The sequence below is a fragment of the Loxodonta africana genome, chromosome 4 (assembly GCF_030014295.1).
Source record: "Loxodonta africana isolate mLoxAfr1 chromosome 4, mLoxAfr1.hap2, whole genome shotgun sequence".
Classification (NCBI taxonomy): domain Eukaryota; kingdom Metazoa; phylum Chordata; class Mammalia; order Proboscidea; family Elephantidae; genus Loxodonta; species Loxodonta africana.
This window is the reverse complement of record NC_087345.1, coordinates 158,403,373-158,423,308: the sequence shown is the minus strand read 5'-3', so window position 1 is coordinate 158,423,308 and position 19,936 is coordinate 158,403,373. Positions and strand designations below refer to the sequence as shown.

General features: G+C 41.6%; 1 protein-coding gene across 1 annotated transcript in view; it reads right to left on the bottom strand.

Moving 5' to 3' along the window:
• The window catches only part of TMEM236 (transmembrane protein 236), a 58,482-nt gene extending 42,337 nt beyond the window's left edge, over positions 1-16,145 (bottom strand). Inside the window, exon 1 of the mRNA XM_003410720.3 lies at positions 15,575-16,145. Within this exon, the coding sequence (XP_003410768.1) occupies positions 15,575-15,831 (257 nt within the window). The 5' untranslated portion in view covers positions 15,832-16,145. The remainder of the gene's footprint in view (positions 1-15,574) is intronic.
• Positions 16,146-19,936: the final 3,791 nt, after the last annotated feature.

Here is a 19,936-nt window from a genome sequence, read left to right as displayed (position 1 = left end):
TTAGAAAAACCATTAATGCAATCCACCACATAAATAAAACAAAAGACAAAAACCACATGATCTTATCAATTGATGCAGAAAAGGCATTTGACAAAGTCCAACACCTATTTATGATAAAAACTCTTACCAAAATAGGAATTGAAGGAAAATTCCTCAACATAATAAAGGGCATCTATACAAAGCCAACAGCCAACATCACTCTAAATGGAGAGAGCCTGAAAGCATTTCCCTTGAGAACGGGAACCAGACAAGGATGCCCTTTATCACTGCTCTTATTCAACACTGTGCTAGAGGTCCTAGCCAGAGCAATTAGGCTAGACAAAGAAATAAAGGGCATCCGGATTGGCAAGGAAGGAGTAAAATTATCTCTATTTGCAGATGACATGATCGTATGCACAGAAAACATTAAGGAATCCTCCAGAAAACTCCTGAAACTAATAGAAGAGTTTGGCAGAGTCTCAGGTTATAAGATAAACATACAAAAATCACTTGGATTCCTCTACATCAACAAAAAGAACATCGAAGAGGAAATCACCAAATCAATACCATTCACAGTAGCCCCCAAGAAGATAAAATACTTAGGAATAAACCTTACCAAAGATGTAAAAGAACTACACAAAGAAAACTACAAAGTACTAGTGCAAGAAACTAAAAAGGACCTACATAAGTGGAAAAACATACCTTGCTCATGGATAGGAAGACTTAACATAGTAAAAATGTCTATTCTACCAAAAGCCATCTACACATACAATGCACTTCCGATCCAAATTCCAATGTCATTTTTTAAGGTGATAGAGAAACAAATCACCAACTTCATATGGAAGGGAAAGAAGCCCCAGATAAGTAAAGCATTACTGAAAAAGAAGAAGAAAGTGGGAGGCCTCACTCTACCTGATTTTAGAACATATAATACAGCCACAGTAGTCAAAACAGCCTGGTACTGGTACAACAACAGGCACATAGACCAATGGAACAGAATTGAGAACCCAGATATAAATCCATCCACATATGAGCAGCTGATATTTGACAAAGGCCCAGTGTCAGTTAATTGGGGAAAAGATAGCCTTTTTAACAAATGGTGCTGGCATAACTGGATATCCATTTGCAAAAAAATGAAACAGGACCCATACCTCACACCATGCACAAAAACTAACTCCAAGTGGATCAAAGACCTAAACATAAAGACTAAAACGATAAAGATCATGGAAGAAAAAAATAGGGACAACGTTAGGAGCCCTAATAGAAGGCAAAAACAGAATACAAAACATTACCAAAAATGACAAAAAGAATACAAATAATTGGGAGCTCCTAAAAATCAAACACCTATGCTCATCTAAAGACTTCACCAAAAGAGTAAAAAGACCACCTACAGATTGGGAAAAAATTTTCAGCTATGACATCTCCGACCAGCACCTGATCTCTAAAATCTATATGATTCTGTTAAAACTCAACCATAAAAAGACAAACAACCCAATCAAAAAGTGGGCAAAGGATATGAACACGCACTTCACTAAAGAAGATATCCAGGCAGCTAACAGATATATGAGAAAATGCTCTCGATCATTAGCCATTAGAGAAATGCAAATTAAAACTATGATGAAATTCCATCTCACTCCAACAAGGCTGGCATTAATCCAAAAAACACAAAATAATAAATGTTGGAGAGGCTGCGGAGAGATTGGAACTCTTATACACTGCTGGTGGGAGTGTAAAATGGTACAACCACTTTGGAAATCTATCTGGCGTTTTCTTAAAAAGTTAGAACTACCATACAACTCAGAAATCCCACTCCTTGGAATACACCCTGGAGAAATAAGAGCCTTTACACGAACAGATGTATGCACACCCATGTTTATTGTAGCACTGTTTACAATAGCAAAAACCTGGAAGCAATCAAGGTGTCCATCAACGGATGAATGGGCAAATAAATTATAGTATATTCACACAATGAAATACTACGCATAGATAAAGAACAGTGACTAATCTGTGAAACATTTCATAACATGGAGGAACCTGGAAGGCATTATGCTGAGTGAAATTAGTCAGAGGCAAAAGGACGAATATTGTATAAGACCTCTATTATAAGATCTTGAGAAATAGTATAAACTGAGAAGAACACACAGTTTTGTGGTTACGGGGGGGGGAGGGAGGGAGGGTGGGAGAGGGTTATTTACTGATTAGTTAGTAGATAAGAACTACTTTAGGTGAAGGGAAGGACAATACTCAGTACACAGAAGGTCAGCTCAACTGGACTGGACCAAAAGCAAAGAAGTTTCCAGGATAAACTGAATGCTTCAAAGGTCAGCGGAGCAAGGGCAGGGGTTTGGGGACTGTGGCTTAAGGGGACTTCTAAGTCAATTGGCAAAATAATTCTATTATGAAAACATTCTGCATCCCACTTTGAAATGTGGCGTCTGGGGTCTTAAATGCTAACAAGCAGCCATCTAAGATGCATCAATTGGTCTCAGCCCACCTGGATCAAAGGAGAATGAAGAACACCAAGGTCACACGATAACTATGAGCCCAAGAGACAGAAAGGGCCACATGAACCAGAGACTTACATCATCCTGAGGGCAGAAGAACTAGATGGTGCCCGGCCACAACCAATGACTGCCCTGACAGGGAGCACAACACAGAACCCCTGAGGGAGCAGGAGAACAGTGGGATGCAGACCCCAAATTCTCATAAAAAGACCAGACTTAATGGTCTGGCTGAGACTAGAGGAATCCCCGTGGTCATGGTCCCCAAACCTTCTGTTGGCCCAGGACAGGAACCATTCCCAAAGACAACTCATCAGACATGGAAGGGACTGGACAATGGGTTGGAGAGAGATGCTGACAAAGAGTGAGCTACTTGTATCAGGTGGACACTTGAGACTGTGTTGGCATCTCCTGTCTGGAGGGGAGATAGGATGGTAAAGAGGGTTAGAAACTGGCAAAATCGTCACGAAAGGAGAGACTGGAAGGAGGGAGCGGGCTGACTCATTAGCGGGAGAGTAAGTGGGAGTATGGAGTAAAGTGTATATAAGCTTATATGTGACAGACTGACTTGATTTGTAAACTTCCACTTAAAGCACAATAAAAATTATTTGAAAAAAAATCTCTAGATTCCAGGAATATCCCTTAAAGCATATAATTTCTTCAGTTTTACTATCTGTTTCTATCACTTCTCAGAATGACTCTGAGGATTAAACATAGTCATATTTTAAATAGAAATAGTAAATTCAGCTTAAGAGAATAACACAAATGTTTATTGTTTACTGTATGTCACCACCACCTGACTGTCAGTTGGTCATACTGTGATGGCATGTGTGTTGCTGTGTTGCTGGAAGCTAGGCCAACAGTATTTCAAATACTAGCAGGGTCAGCCATGGCAGAGAGGTACAGAGGAGCTTCCAGACTGTGATGGTTAAATCATGCGTTAACTTAGTTGGGCCATGATCTTCAACAGTTTGGCAGTTATGTGATGTTGTAGATTGGTAGTTATATAATGATGTAGTTTGGCAGTTAGGTAATGATGTATTTTTCCTCCATTTTGTGATATAAAGTAATCATTTCCATGATGTGATCAGCCAGTCAGTTGTAAGGGGAGTTCCCTCAGGGGTGAGCAATATCCGATATATATGGACGCTCTGGCAAAGCTCTGGCTTTTGCTCACTTTCGATCCTGTTTCTGGCTCATCATAATCTGACCTTCAGATCTTGGAACTTCAACCTGCTGCCTGTCATAGTGCCTGCCAATCTTGGGATTTGAAGGCATCTACAGCCCAGCGGCTTTCTGTCTTATCTGCAGACCTTGGATTTGTAAGCCCCTGCAGCTACGTGAGTCAGGAGAAGCCTCAAGCTTGGGACATGTCAGTTTCTACAACCACGTGATCCACAGACTTGGGACGTGCCAGTTTCTACAACCACGTGATCCATTTCCTTGAGATAAATCTCTATATCTATGTCACCTATATCTATATATACATGTCACTGGTTTTTGCTTCTCTAGGGAACCCAGCCTAAGATATTTGGTACTGAGAGTGGTTCTAGAGAAAGAAAATTGTGAGGATGAGTTTTCTAAATTCATTCTCAAGTCTGGTTAGTCTTAAATATGTTGATAACTGCTTTCAGTAGTAAAGAGGCAACTGCTAATCCATGTTGTGAGGTGGCAATAAAAATACGCAAAGTATCACCAACTTTGGATCAAGTACTAGTGAGAGGCAAGGCTCTGAGTGATCATGTGTTTGATACTTTTCTACAGTTTTCTCAGAATGAGAAGTATAAGAAAGCTGGTTGGTCCTACTTTTGCTAGACAAGGTGGTGAAAGAAAGAGAAGAGCTCAGGGCTTCAGAGTCATAGCTCAAGTGCCACAAAAAAGACCTCAAAGCTGCCACTTGTGCCCTGAGAGCAAGCCTTATTTTTTGCAGTAACAGCTGATATTGCTGAAAACCAAACCCAGAACCTTATCATAAGAGTGGATAAATTACAACACCAATTGAATTCTCAACCTTGAATGGTGCCTGAAGTTAAAGTGAGGACATTGATTGGGAAGGAATGGGGTTCTGAAACTTGGGATGGGGACGTATGTGCAGATAATCAGGAAGCTGGGGACAGTGAGCCCCTGAATTCTGTTGAATCACTCCTGCCAACAGAAACAGCCCTCTCACCCCCATCTGAAGAGATTACTCCATCTTTGCTAATCTACCCTATGCAGTAAAACCATTAGCCCTTCCACCCCCATCTGATGAAATTAACCCATCTGTGTCTGAAGAGCCTTTGTCTGGGTCATTGCCTGGGGTATCACCTGAGGCAGATGCCTTATGAGACATTGCTGAATGTTTCCAGAACGTATCCCCATGACCCATTTTGGCTTCTAGACCTATAACTAGCCTTAAGTCCCAGTGAGCCAAAAAGGTAAAGTACAAAGTGTGATGCAAGAGGAGGTATGCTACACTCCAAAGGAAATGCTTGAGTTTTCTAATATGTACAAACAGAAGCCTGGGAAATATGTGCGGCAATGCTATGAAGGGGTGCGATAATGGTGCAAGGAACCTGATGTTACATCGGTTTGAGTGTATTCATATGGGCCCAATAAGCACAGACCCTTCATTCAATGTTTCAGCTCGAGAGGTAGGAAAGGATCTAATCATTTATTTAATTGGTTTCCTGAAGTGTGGATTATGCAGTGGACTACTACCAAATCAAGTTGAAGTTCCAGACCTGCCTTGGTATACTACAGAAGAAGGTATCCAAAGCTTAGGGAAATTGACGTGTTGGAGTAGATTTATCAGGTTAGACCCACAGACCCACCCACAGAGTGCCCGGAGGACACACCTTTCACCACAACAGTGAGGAATAAATTTGTGAAGGGAGGCCTAGCATCTTTGAAGAATTCTGTGATTGCTATTTTATATAAGTCACATTTGACAGGGGGAACTGCCCTAACTGAATGAAGACATCTAACTACAATGGGGCTGACCGGACTCTTTGGTGCTAGGGGCCAAATGGCGGTTCTCAACAGACAAAGTGGACATTGTTACCTAATGGACAGTGGAACCAAAGAAATAATCAGAATAATCTGACTCGTACGGACATTAGAAATTAGTCATGGTGCCCTTAGGAATGAAATAGATGAAAAATCTACTAAACATTTACTTGATCTGTACAAGCAGAAGAATTCTGGGTCAAGTGACTGGCAGTCTAACTGGAATCACCAGAATGGAAGGTCCCAGTGCCTCAGTCAATTCCCAGGCCTGAGCCAGTTTACAGACCACCAACGCCTTGCATGGAGAGAAGGCCGGGTCCCTTGGAAAAGGCCCCACAGCACTGCCACAAATTGGTATTGTTCATCTTTCTCCCAGCCTTCCCAGAAGGGATCTGCTTCTCTTCATGAGAGTGATTGTACAGTGGGGAAAAGGAAACAGCCTTTTGAGGGAACACTGGTGTCTTAGTCATCTACTGCTGCAATAACAATAACACTACAAGTGGATGGCTTTAACGAACAAATGTATTCTCTCACAATTTAGGAGGTTAGACGTCCAAATTCAGGGCACTATCTCTAGGGAGGGGCTTTCTCTGCTGGCTCTAGGGGAAAGTCCTTGTCATCAATCTTGCCCTGGTCCAGGAGCTTCTCAGTTCAGGGACTCAGGACAAAAAGGGCATGCTCCACTCGTGGCTCTTGTTGCTTGGTGGTAATGAGGTCCCTATATCTCTGCTTGTTCTCCCTCCATTTATCTCTTATAAGATAAAAGGTGATGCAGGCCACACCCCAGAGAAACTCCCTTATATCAAATCAGGTCTGTGACCTGAGTAAGAGTGTTGCATCCCATCCTAATCCTCTTTAACATAACCTGATCTTGCCTCATTAACCATAGGCAGAGATTAGGAATTACAACACATAAGAAAATTTCATTAGATCACAAAATGGAGCACAACCACACAATACTGGGAATCATGGCCTAGCCAAGCTGACACATATTTTCAGGGATGCTATTTAATCCATGACAACTGGATACTGGCTTTGAACACTAATTCCAGAAGACCAAAACTGTTACTGTGGCCCACCATTGAGACTGGGGGCATATGGAGTTCAGGTTATTAATGGTGTCTTGCCTCAGTGTCATCTCACACTGGGTCCAGTGGGCCCCTAAACCCACACTGTAGTGATTTCCCCAGATCCAGAATACATAATTGAAATAGAAACACTCAGCAACTGGCAGAACTCCCACACTGGACCCCCAACAAGTGGAGTAAGGGCTATTATGATAGGAAAAACCAAGTAGAAGCTATTAAAACTGCCCCAAAGTAGGAAAATAGTAAATCAGAAGCAAAACCGTATTCCAGGAGGGATATCAGAGATTAGTACCACAATCAAGGACTTGAAGGATGCAGGGATGGTAATCCTCACCACATCCCAATTCAAATCGCCGATTGAAACAGATGGATTGTGAAGAGTGACAGTGGATTATCATAAACTTAACCACATGGTGACTCCAATTGCAGCTGCTGTTCCAGATGTGGTTTCATTGCTTAAGCAAATTAATACATCTTCTGCTACCTAATATGTAGCTGTTCATCTAGACAATGTTTTTTTCTCAGTTCTGGTTCTGAAGGACCACCAGAAGCAGTTTGCCTTCAGCTGTCAACGCCAGAAATACTCCTTCACTTCGCAATACTCCTACCTCAGGAATATATCAACCCTCCAGCCTTATGTCATAATTTAGTCCACAGGGACCTTGATTGCGTTTTCCTCCAAGAAGACATCAGACTGGTTGTGTTAGTCATCTAGTGCTGCTATAACAGAAATACCACAAGCAGATTAACAAAGAGTAATTTATTTTCTCACAGTCTAGGAGGCTAGAAGTCTGAATTCAGGGTGCCTGCTCCAGGGAAAGGCTTTCTCTCTCTATCAGCTCTGGTGAAATGTCCTTTCCTGGTTGAAGATCTTCTCAGCACAGGGATCCCGGGCCCAAAGGATGCACTATTCTCCTGGCTCTTGTTTCTTGGTGGTATGAGGTCCCCATGTCTCTTTGCTTGCTTCTCTTTTATATCTCAAAAGAGATTGGCTAGAGACACAATCCAATCTTGTAGACTGAGCCCTGCTTCATTAACGTAGCTGGCACTAATCCCTTCTTATCAACATCATAGAGACAGGATTTCTAAACATAGGAAAATCATATCAGATGACAAAATGGTGGATAATCACACAAAACTGGGAATCATAAAAAAAAAAAAAAACCCAGTGCCGTCGAGTGGATTCCGACTCATAGCTAACCTATAGGACAGAGTAAAACTGCCCCATAGAGTTTCCAAGGAGCACCTGGTGGATTTGAACTGATGACCCTTTGGTTAGCAGCTGTAGCACTTAACCGCTGCGCCACCAGGTTTCCAACTGGGAATCATAGCCTAGTCAAATTTGACACACATATTTTTGGGGGACAAATTCAATCCATGTCACTGGCCCATTACATTGTTGACATTATGCTGATTGGACCTAGTAAGAAGGGAGTGACAATAGCTCTGGACTTATTGGTAAAACATCTGTGGGCTAAAGGGTAAGAAATTAATCTGACGAAACTTCAGACGCCTTCTGCCTCAGTGAAATTTCTAAGGATCCAGTGGTGTGGGACATGTCGAGGTATTCCTTCTAAAGTGAAGGATAAGTTGTTACATCTGGCCCCTCCCCCAACTAAAAAAGAGGCACAATGCCTGGTGGGCCTCTTTGGGTTTTAAATCAACGTCTCCCTCATTTATCGAGCGACTTGAAAAACTGCTAGTTTTGAGTAGGTCCCAGAACAAGAGGAGGCTCTGCAACAGGTTCAGGCTGCAGTGCAAGCCACCCTGCCACTTGAGCCATATGATCTGGCTGATTCAATGGTGCTTGAAGTGTCAATGACAGATAGTGATACTATATGGAGTTTTTGGCAGGCTCTTATTTGTGAATCACAGTGCAGACCCTTAGGATTATCCTCTACAGGTAAATATTCCCCTTATGAGAAAGTTTTTGGTTTGTAACTGGGCCTTAGTAGAGACTGAACACTTAACCATGGGCCACCAAATCACCATGTGACCTGAGCTGCCCATCATTAACTGGGTGTTTTCTGACCCACAGAGCCATAAAGTCAGACATGCACAGTAGCAATCCATCATTAAATGGAAGTGATACAAATGAGATGGGGCTCAAGCAGGACCTGAAAGCACAAGCAAGTAGCATAAGGAAGTGGCCAAAGTGCCCATGCTTTCCGCTCCTGTCATTTTATCTGCCCTCTCCTAGTCTCTATCTATGGCCTCATTTGGAGTCCCTTATGGTCAGTTGGCTGAGAAAGAAAAAACTCCTGCCTGGTTTACAGATGATTCTGCACAATATGTAGGACCTCCATGAAGGACAGTGGTGAAGGGAAGTCCTCCCAATGGACAGAACATCAAACAGTGCGCCTGGTTGTCCACTTTGCTTGGAGAAGAAATGGCCAGATGTGCGAAACATACTGATTCATGGGCTGTGGTCAGTGGTTTGGCTGGATGTTCAGGGACTTGCAAGGAACATGATTGTAAAATTGGTGACAAGGAGATAAGGGGAAGAGATAGGTGGATAGAGCTCTCTGAATGGGTTAGAGAAGTGAAGATATTTGTGTCTCATGCGAGTGGTCACAAAAAGGTGGTCTTGGCAGAAGAGGATTTTAACAATCAAGTGGATAGGATGACGTATTCTGGGAAACCAGTCATCCTCTTTCCCCAGCCTATCATTACCCAATGGGCTCATGAACAAAAGGGCCATGGTAACAAGGATGGAGGTTATGCACGGGCTCAGCAACACAGACTTCCACTCACCAAGGCTCAATCTGCCAGCAGCAGAGACCAACACTGTGTCCTGTATATAACACAATTCCTTGAGGTCATCAGCCAGCAACCTGGTGGAAGGTTGATTACACTGGACCACTTCCATCATGGAAAAGGCAACATTTTGTTCGTACTGAATAGACACTTACAGAGGATACAAATTTGCCTTTCCTGCATGCAATACTTCTGCCAAAACTATCATCCATGAACTTACAGAATACTTTATCCAACATCATGCTATCCCACACAGTATCACCTCAGATCAAGGGACTCACTTCACAGCAAATGAATTCACTGGTTACCATGTTCACCATCATTCTGAAGCAGATTGAATGATGCAGTAGCTTTCTACATGCCTTGCAGGGTTTGGGCAATGTTCTCCAAGAGGCTGCATATGCTCTAACCCAGCATCCAGTGCATGGCTCTGCTTCTCCCATAGATGGGATTCGTGGGTCTAGGAATCAACATGTGGAAATGGGACTGGCACCACTCATTATTACCCTAGTGACCCACTCACAAAATTTTTGCTTCCTGTCCCCATGGCCCTATGCTCTGAGGGTCTAGAAGTCTTAGCTCCAAAGGAAGGAATGCTCCTACCAGGAAACACAACAATGATTCCATTGAACTGGAAGTTAAGAATGCCACCTGGCCACTTCGGACAGTTCATACCTCTGAATCAACAGGCAAAGAAGGCAGTTACTGTGTTGGCTGGTGTTATGGATTGAACTGTGTCCCAAAAGATATCTGTCCACTTGGCTGGACCATGACTCCCAGTACGGTGTGGTTGTCTTCCGTTTTGTGATCTGATGTGATTATCCTATAAGTTGTGAGTTCTAATCTCTATGTTGTTAATGAGGCAAGGTTAGAAGCATTTATGTTAAATGAGGCAAGACTTAGTCTACAGGATTAGGCTGTATCTTGAGTCAATCTCTTTTGAGATATAAAAAAAAAGAGAGAGAGAATTGAGCATAGAGAACAGAGACATCATACCCCAAAGAAAAACGAGCCAGGAGTGGAGCCCATCCTTTGAACTCAGGGGTCCCTGCACTGAGAAACTCCTAGACCCAAGGGAAGATTGATTTCAAGGACCTTCCCCCAGACCCAATAGAGAGAGAAAGCCTTCCCCGGAGCTGGCACCCTATATTTGGACTCCTAGCTTCCTGAACTGTAGGAGAATAAATGTCTCTTTGTTAAAGCCATCCACTTGTGATATTTCTGTTATAGCACCTCCAGATAACTAAGAAAGCTGGTGTGATTGATCCTGATTATCAAGGGAAGATCAAATTGATATTATATAATGGAGATAAAGAAAAGTATGTCTGGAAAGCAGGAGATCCCTTAGGGCATCTTGTATTACTGCCATGCCTTGTCATTAAAGTCAATGGAAAACTACAGCAACTCAATTCCTACATGACTATTAACAGCCCAGACCCTTCAGGAATGAAGGCTTAGATCACCCCATCAGGCAAAGAACCATAACTAGCTGAGGTGCTTACTGAGGGCAAAGAGAATGCGGAATGGGTGGTGGAAGACGGTAGTTCTAAATACCAGTTATGACAATGTCACCAACTGCAGAAATGAGGACTGTAATTGTTATGAGTATTTCTTCCTTGTTTTGTTAAAGGTGTGTGTGTGTGTTTGCATGTGTGTATACATATATACATATTTTTTGTTTCTTCCCTCCTTTATCTCATTAATTATTTTAAAATATAAGATGTAAATGGAGCTAGTGCATTTCTGTTGTACCCATGTTAGTTGTCTCATGTTAGGTGCAAGTATGACTTTGTAATTGTCTTTATTACAAGTTGTGCATGGTTTAAGGAGATATGTACAGATTCCAAGTTGACAAGGGGTAGACTGTGATGGTTAAGGCTGTGTGTCAACTTGGATCGACCATGATTCTCAGAGGTTTGGCAATTATGTAATGATGTGGTTTGGCAATTATGTAATGATGTAGTTTGGCAGTTATATAATGATGTAATTTGACAGTTACATAATGATGTAGTTATGCCTCATTTTGTGATAGAATGTTATCACCTCCATGTGATTTGATGTGATCATCTAATCAGTTTTAAGGGGAGTTTCCTCAGGGTATGGCCTGCATCCAATATATCTGGGTGTTCTGTCAAAGCTCACTGGCTCTTGCTCATCCCTGATCCTGCATCCAGCTCATCATCATCTGACCTTCAGCTCTTGGGACTTGAGCCAGTGGCCTGTTGTATAGCCTGCTGATCTTGGGATTCATTGGACTCCACAACCTGCGAGCCAGCAGTCTTCCATCTTATCTGCCAACCTTGGATTAATCAGCCCTTGCAGCTATGTGAATCAGGAGAAGTCTCCAGCTTGATGCCTGACCCATGGACTTGGGACTTGCCAGCTTCTACTACCACATGAGCCATTTCCTTGAGAAAAATCTCTCTCTGTCTCTCTCTCTTTCTCTCTCTATCTATATATATGTATGGAAAACCTGGTGGCATAGTGGTTAAGTGCTATGGCTGCTAACCAAAACTTCAGCAGTTCAAATCTACCAGGTACTCCTTGGAAACTCTATAGGGCACTTCTCTGTCCTACAAGGTCACTGTGAGTTGGAATCGACTCGACAGAAATGGTTTTGGTTTTGGTATGTGTGTGTATATATATATATTCTTCACTGGTTTTGTTTCTCTAGAGAACCCAGCCTAAGACATACTAGGAAGAAAGGACTGGTTATCTACTTCCTAAAATTAGCCAATGAAAATCCTATGGATCACAACAGTGTATTGTCTGATACAGTGCTAGAAGATGAGTCCCCAAGTTGGAAGGCACTCAAAATATACGGTGCTTCAACAACAGACTTAAGTATACCAATGATCATGAAGATGGCACAGGACCAAGCAATGTTTCATGAGGTCATCATGAGTCAGAGCCAACTCACCAGCATTTAACAACAACTATATGCCAGGCACTAAGAAAGGAATTTTATATGTGTAATCTTATTCCAGAAACCCCGGTGTTATAGTGGTTAAGTGCTATGGCTGCTAACCAAAAGGTTGGCAGTTCAAATCTGCCAGGCACTCCTTGAAAACCCTGTGGGTCAGTTTTACTCTGTCCTGTAGGGTCGCTATGAGTCAGAATTGACTCGACTGCAATGGGTTAATGGGTTAATCTTATTCAATTTCTCAAAACATTCTAAGGAAACTCTATGTTATCCCCGTTTTGGACATGAGAAAACTAAAGCTCAGAGAGTTTAAATAACACACACTAAAACCCGACCCGGTGTCACTAGGTCTCATAAACCAAACCAAACCCAGTGCCGTTGAGTCAATTCTGACTCATAGCAACTCTATAGTCAACGTCAAAGTTGGAATTTGAACCCAAGTCTGCTCCCTCATAGCTGCAGTGCTGGGGCACACACTTTACTAGCGGGATGACTCACTCTGTCTTGAGGATTGGCCTCATAGGGCTTGTATGCCAACATTAAACCTGTAACTGCTAAGGATCCACAAAATTTCATGAACTATTTAAGTATTCTTTTAAAAATAATTCATACTTTCAATCCATACTACCTACAGTAACAATTATTTTTGCGTCATTTCTCTTAGAGATTGAGAAACTAAAGCCAAGATATTTGACCTACTATATATTACCTTGAAAACCCTGGTGGCATAGTGGTTAAGTGCTACAGCTGCTAGCCAAAAGACTGGCAGTTCAAATTCACCAGGTGCTCCTTGGAAACCCTATGGGGCAGCTCTACTCTGTCCTATAGGGTTGCTATGAGTCAGAATTGACTCAATGGCAATGGGTTTTTTGGTATATATTACCATGGAGCCCTGATGGTGCAGTGGTTAAGAGCTAAGGCTGCTAACCCAAAGGTTGGCAGTTTGAATCCACCAGCTGCTCCTTGGAAACCCTATGGAGCAGTTCTACTCTGTCCTATTGGGTTGCTATGAGTTGGAATCGACTCAACAGAGGTTTTATTAAAATATCCAAACACACATCTTTGGGGAAAATGAATCCTAATTTCTAAATATCTTAATATCTAAAAGATATTTGCATATTTCTTGAAATACATTTGCAGTTCAATGTCAAAAGAAATAAAGGAAAAGGCACATAAGACAGTAGGAATTTCACTGAATCAGACAGATTTGGGTTCACAAGTCCCAGCTCCACTACATACAAGCTTTGTCACTTGACAAAGTTAATTATTTCCTTGAGCTTCAGTTTATTCATCTACATATAAATGAGAAACATTAACACCTTCCTCACTGGGTTGTCATAAGTTTAAATTAATAGTTCAGAATGTGCTAAATCCCTTGGACAGTGCTCAGTTGCTGTTTCTTCCCTTCTATGCCATTAAGAGATGAATTTAATAGAGTTCATGAACAAGGTTATGAGGAAATAGTGCCACAGTTTCACTGAAATTATGGCTAGCCTGTCATCTATAAAAAACTATATAAGTGGTCAGCCACACCCACAAACAGAAACTAAAACCCTAAAGAGTACTTGCCAAAAGAAATCACTGAAAAAAGATGCAACTGTAGTGGCAGCTTAAACACCTCAGCACTGAGGGAATACCTTAAGCAGATGTGTAAAAGATTTGAGAGGACACCAGATGTATAATATGGGCACTGAGGAATAGAAAAGACCACTCTTTCCCTTAATCTCGATTTTCCCCAGGAGATCGGAACTTCCTCTTTCAAAGGGGCAGTTTGGGATAGTAGGAGTACCATTTATGGAGTCAGATAGACCTAGGTCCAAACCCTGGCTCTTCAACTCACAAGTTGACTGGGAAAGTTGCTTAACCTCTCTAATCATCAGTTTCCTCTTGGGAATAATACTGATAAACTCATGAAAATACCTACTCCAAGAGGTATTTTGGTACAGGTAGTTCTTGGCACATAATAAGTGATCAGTAAAGACACTATTATAGCTCAAGAAGAAGAAGAAGGGATATGGGAAGGTTTAGTGTCTGAACGACATCAGAATCTAGGGTCCTAGGGATTTGAGGCAACGTAAAAGCAGACCAGGGAGCTCCTTCTCGGGCTGAGGTGAGCCAGCTTCCCCTTGGTTTATCCTGTGTCATTGGACTTTTCCCCATTCCCTCAAAATTCCCTGCCCAGCCAGGAGCCTTAGACAGTCAAAGCAACACCTGGGGGCTCTGAGGGGCACAGGGCTCAGCCCAGCTCCAAGCCCACTCCTTAGGTAGCCTGGGCTCTATCTAGGTCAGGGTTCCGAAAGACCCTAAGCCCTGCTGATAAAAGCAGGGCCAACAGAAAAAACAGTTTACTTCTGCGAATCCCTCAAGAAATTTGCTCATGGGGAACTGAAAGTCCCCTGGCATGACTCGGGGGCCACAGCTGGTATCAGTACCTAAAGAGCACTTCATGAGTGACACACTTTAGCTCTCCCCTTCCGCTTTCTCCCATCGATGTGTCTCGATATATTGTTTTATCTATGCTTTTTTATATTTCTGCCCTGGCTTACGTCACAATTCCCAGCTCTCTGTTTTTCAAATGTATTCTGTGTTGTTCCACTTTAGCATGAAAGAAAATTTAATGTTTTAAATTTAATGTATTAAATTAATCCCAGATTAGTTAGGATCAGATCTGAACATCTAAAAAGGAAAGTACTAATGTATCAGAGATTGTTCTCAATACCTTTACATGCATAGATGCAGTTATCGGTTGAGCTGTTAGACAAATAAAGTTTAAATCTTGGTTTATATAAAATATTTCTGAATTATTATTGAAGTACTCCTCACCCCCAAGGGTAATAGAATTTATCAACATAGTAAAATATTATTTTTAAAAAATCTGTCTAAGTAAGGGAACCAGTTGCTTAATATCTCAGTCAATTAGTGATCAAACTATGCTTTAGACCTGCAAAGTAATACAAGTGGAAGCATAAAAAAAAATAAACACTACTTTCACAGTTTTATGCAGGAGTTATATTCTATATTATAGTTTTGAGACCATGATTTTTATAAAGTAACTATGATAACGTTATGCAGCTTAGTGTATAGAGGAATTAGGTCCAACATTTACCACTCAAGGTATCATAGACTCTTGCTAACTTGAGTCTTATTAACACTCAGGAAAAATGACGGAAGAGAAAGTAGAGCATACCATAATATCAATACATTTATACAGTGATCATTACTTCCCATTAATCTCACCTTATGTGCATTGGTTCCATGTTAACATCCTTACACATAGTACGTTAAACTATCTTTGACAGCATCGCAGGGACTCCCTGCAAAAGAATTCATTTACTTACCATCCTTTAATTTTTTTTCGAAGATGATGTTTTTTGAATAAGAGCACTTTTATGGGAACCCAAATCAATAGAGTCACTGAAGCCACGTAGGCAATAGAACAGGAAACAATAAGCCAGTAATATGTTTTCTCAGCTATATTCCTTGTCCTTTGATACACAGAGGCAAACTGCTCCACAATCACAAGTGTGGGAATGGAGAAAGCAGCAAACTCCAGAAGCTCGAAAACCACAAGTTTAATTAATCTTCCAGAAGCCATCCCCGGCAAGTACAAGCTGCTGAGGATAAAATGCTCCCCCTTTGATTGTGAGCAACATATGGACACAAAGATAATGAACTAGGATCAAGTTCCTCTTGCTCGAGTCACCAACCAGTGACTTTTTATTCTTTTATTGACCCTCATGTGGTTCAATGATCTTCTAACCTAACAACCACGGTCTCTTAAAGAAACAGAGCAATGTATTTGCACATCCATTATTAGAAGTCAAATGAGCTTGGTAGCATGCTTTCAAGCATTGGTATAAACGAGTACTTTAAGTATAGTGTTTATTGCCAATTTTAGCACAATGAACATTTATGTATACTCAACACCTCTTAAAGAGAACCATTGGAATAATATAATTTTAGAGTTAAAAGGGAATAATAGATGTATCCCAATCCCCTATTTTAATAGCTAAGCAAACTCAGGCAAGGAGAAACCCCCAAAATCTGAGTATTCATCTTGGAAAACTGCCATTCTCTTGTCTTCAAAGTGCTTTCAAAAGGAGTTTGGATTCAGTCTGTCAGCTTCCTAGCCAGAATTCTTCCTGATCCTTAAAATACTCAGTAGTTATTGCACACTTACTGCCATTTAACACAGATTAATGACATTTTTATTTTGCTAGTCAGGAAGGCAACATGGTGATATTAAAAACCTGTTTCTGCATCAATGCATTAAGAGCTCTCTGTATCTAGCCCAAAAGCATATCAAATATTTAAAAGACAACAATTGACTCTGTGAATACCCTTCCTTCAAAAAATATTTTTGAGCACTTTACTAGGTGTTGGGGTATGGAAACGAATGCGTGACAGAAAGTCTCTTTCCACGAAGCTACTCCCCAGTCCAAGGGAGGAAGCAAACCAATGTACGACCAAAAGTAACTAAGGTCAGAGGTGCAGATTAAACGCTATGATAACAGTGGAGAACTTCACCTTTGGACTGTGGGAAGGGAAGGGAAAGATAAGGGCGTTGAGGACAGATGGGGATGTTGGATGTCAAGGACATTTCGGGTAGAAAAAAGAGCATGCCCCAAGGCAAGGAGGCTAGAGTGGTTAACGTGAGCTGAGGGAAGAGGGTCTGGTGTGGTGTAGCAGGAAATAGGGGAAAGTGATGTTAGAGAAGTAGGGTAGGGTAAGAATATATATGTCCATCAAGGAATTGGTATGGGGGGGGGTAGGTGGTGTGGCCTTTCTGTACTGAGGAGTCACATGATCATTTGGAAAAAACAGTGCTGGTGTGGAGGAAGGACAGGACAGGCACTAACCTGGGGGTGAAGAAGTCTACAGGAAGCCACAGAGGAGCCTGAGTAAGACTTCCTGAGACAGCCTCAGCTGAGGAGGAGGGCTGAGGAGGAGGGGGCTGAGTCAACAGACATTGACTCTAATCCCTTCTACAGCGGTGTCACTAGGGAGTCCGGGGGGGGAGGTGTGGGTGACACCGTCGGGGTGATACCAAAATGACTGTGTATAAAATTTTTGTGCAACGCTTCAGCAGAAATTTATTATTTTTTATTAAAATATCCCTGTAACCAAAAAAAAAAAAAAAAAAACCAAACCCAGTGCTGTTGAGTTGATTCCGACTCATAGCAACCCTATAGGACAGAGTAGAACTGCCCCATAGAGTTTAAACGAAAACATTTATCGTAAGCCCAGCTTACATGTATCAATATACCCACAAGGCTAAAACTCTACACTAATTGACTTTTTGAACCCTCTAATGTGCTCCAGCCAGAGGGACCGTTATTGCCCAATTACAACGATGCTTCAAATCACATGGTTTTGTTTGCAAGCACTACAAGCCCATACCGTTGTTTTCGTTGCTGCCTTTTTTTTTTTTTTATAGTCACAGATTTTGTCAAATTTTCCAGCATCTTAACTACAATATTGTGGTAATTAGTATTTACGAACTTTTATCAGTAACTTTTTTGAGAATGAAATGATAATTAAAAGAAAAGAAGAAAAATTTTAGAAACATTCGTTACAAAAAACATTACTAAGGATACTATATGGTCTGGCATGGGAGGAGGTCCATGGAAGGGGGGTGACACCATGAGTTACCACACTGGGTGACACCACCCCTACTGACACCACTGCCCGTCTATCTGTTTTCTCCCTTAGTTGACTTGCCCTGTGCCTGCTGTCACCTATAATTTTCCTCTGGTTCTTAATCTCTTTTCACCTTTATTTTCAAACACCAAGAGTGTTACCATTGGTGCGACGTGACTTGCAGTTCCCTACCACATAAAATACTCTGATAACTAGCTGTGCTTTCTTTGAGAAGAATCCCTGGGTGGTGTAAGTGGTTAATGTGCTTGCTGCTCACCTAAAGGTTGGTGGTTCTAGTCCACTCAAAGGCACCTCAGAAGAAAGACCTGATGATCTACTTCTAAAAAATCTGTCACTGAAAACTCTGTGGAGCACAGTTCTACTCTGACATGCATGGGGCCGCTATGAGTCTGAACTGACTCAGTGGCCACTGGATTAGCTTTCTTTGAGAAAGAATTGTAATTCCTGACCTTTGCCCACAGCGAGCCCAACTCCATGGAAAGAATAATTGTTCAATGAACACTTACTGTATGCAGGTAATAGTTAGAGATATGATACAAATGTACCTGAAAGACCTAAGAACATTTATAGCGTGTGCTGGGCAGGCTAGGGTGGTGAAGGGCTGCCCTGCCTACATGCCTCCATCCCTCCTTCTGCAGCCACATCTTCCTGACAAACAGGAACTGGGCCATCAACCAACCAGCAATCTAACTATGGCCTGGCATAAACTGGGCCAATCAGATTCTCTCCCTTGGGACTTTGAACTAAGAAACATCAAGGGAATTTGATAAGTGGAGCTAATGGGTGCCATGATTTTGAGTCAGGGTTACAGCAAGCCCAAACTGTATGTGATAGAACTACACCTGGCAGGTTGTCTACACTTGGTAAATATCTACTGAATGAACCAATGAACGAATGGAAGCCAGACAGTGAGGGAACACAAAAGTTAGTAGAGAGTGAGGAAGCTGATCCTGAGAGCTTTGTTTTATTATCAAGGATTCCTTACCTAGTTTGGTATCTGGCTGATGCTGTCCTGTGTCCTAGACTCCAGTTGTTGTGTGATGTTTTTTGTTCTCTAACTGAAGGACTCCCTTTAATATTTCCTGTAAGTTTCGTTAATTTTTACAAATTCCTTTAATTTCTATATGTCTGGAAATGTCCTTATTTCACCATCATATTTGAGAGAGAAACCCTGGAAACCCTAGTGGTGTAGTGGTTAAGTGCTACGGCAGCTAACCAAAAGGTCGGCAGTTCAAATCCACCAGGTACTCCTTGGAAACTCTATGGGGCAGTTCTACTCTGACATATAGGGTCACTATGAGTCAGAATCAACTCAACAGCAATGAGTTTTGGTTATTTGAGAGAGAGTTTTGCAGGATCTATTATTCTTGGTGGGCAGGTTTTGTTGTTTTTTCTTTCAAGGCTTTACATATGTCATCTCCTTGTCTTCTTGCCTGTATAGTTTCTACTGAGTAATAATAGCTTAGTCTTATTGGTTCCTTTTTTCAAGTGACTTTTCATTTTTTTCAAGCTGTTCTCAGTAATCCTTCTTTGTCTTTGGTTTTGGCAAGTGTGATTTTATATATATATATATATATATATATATATATATATATATATATATATACACACATACACACGGGTTTTATCCCTTTGCTGCCGAGTCGATTCTGACTCATAGTGACCCTATAGGACAGAGTAGGACTGCCCCCATAGGGCTTCTAAGGAGCAGCTGGTGGATTCAACCTGCAGACATTTTAGTTAGCAGTCAAGCTCTTAACTTCATATAGTTGTTGTTGCTGTTAGGTGCCATCGAGTCAGCTGTGATTCATGGCAACCCTATGTACAACAGAACAAAACACTTCCCAGTCCTGTGCCATCCTCACAATCATTATTATGCTTGAGCCCATTGTTGCAGCCACTGTGTCAATTCATCTTGTTGAGGGGCTTCTTTTTTGCTGACCCCCTACTTTACCAAGCATGACGACCTTAGATATATATTTTGTTTTCAAACTCACTGATTCTGTCTTCCATTGTTTCAAATTTCCTCCTAAATCCTT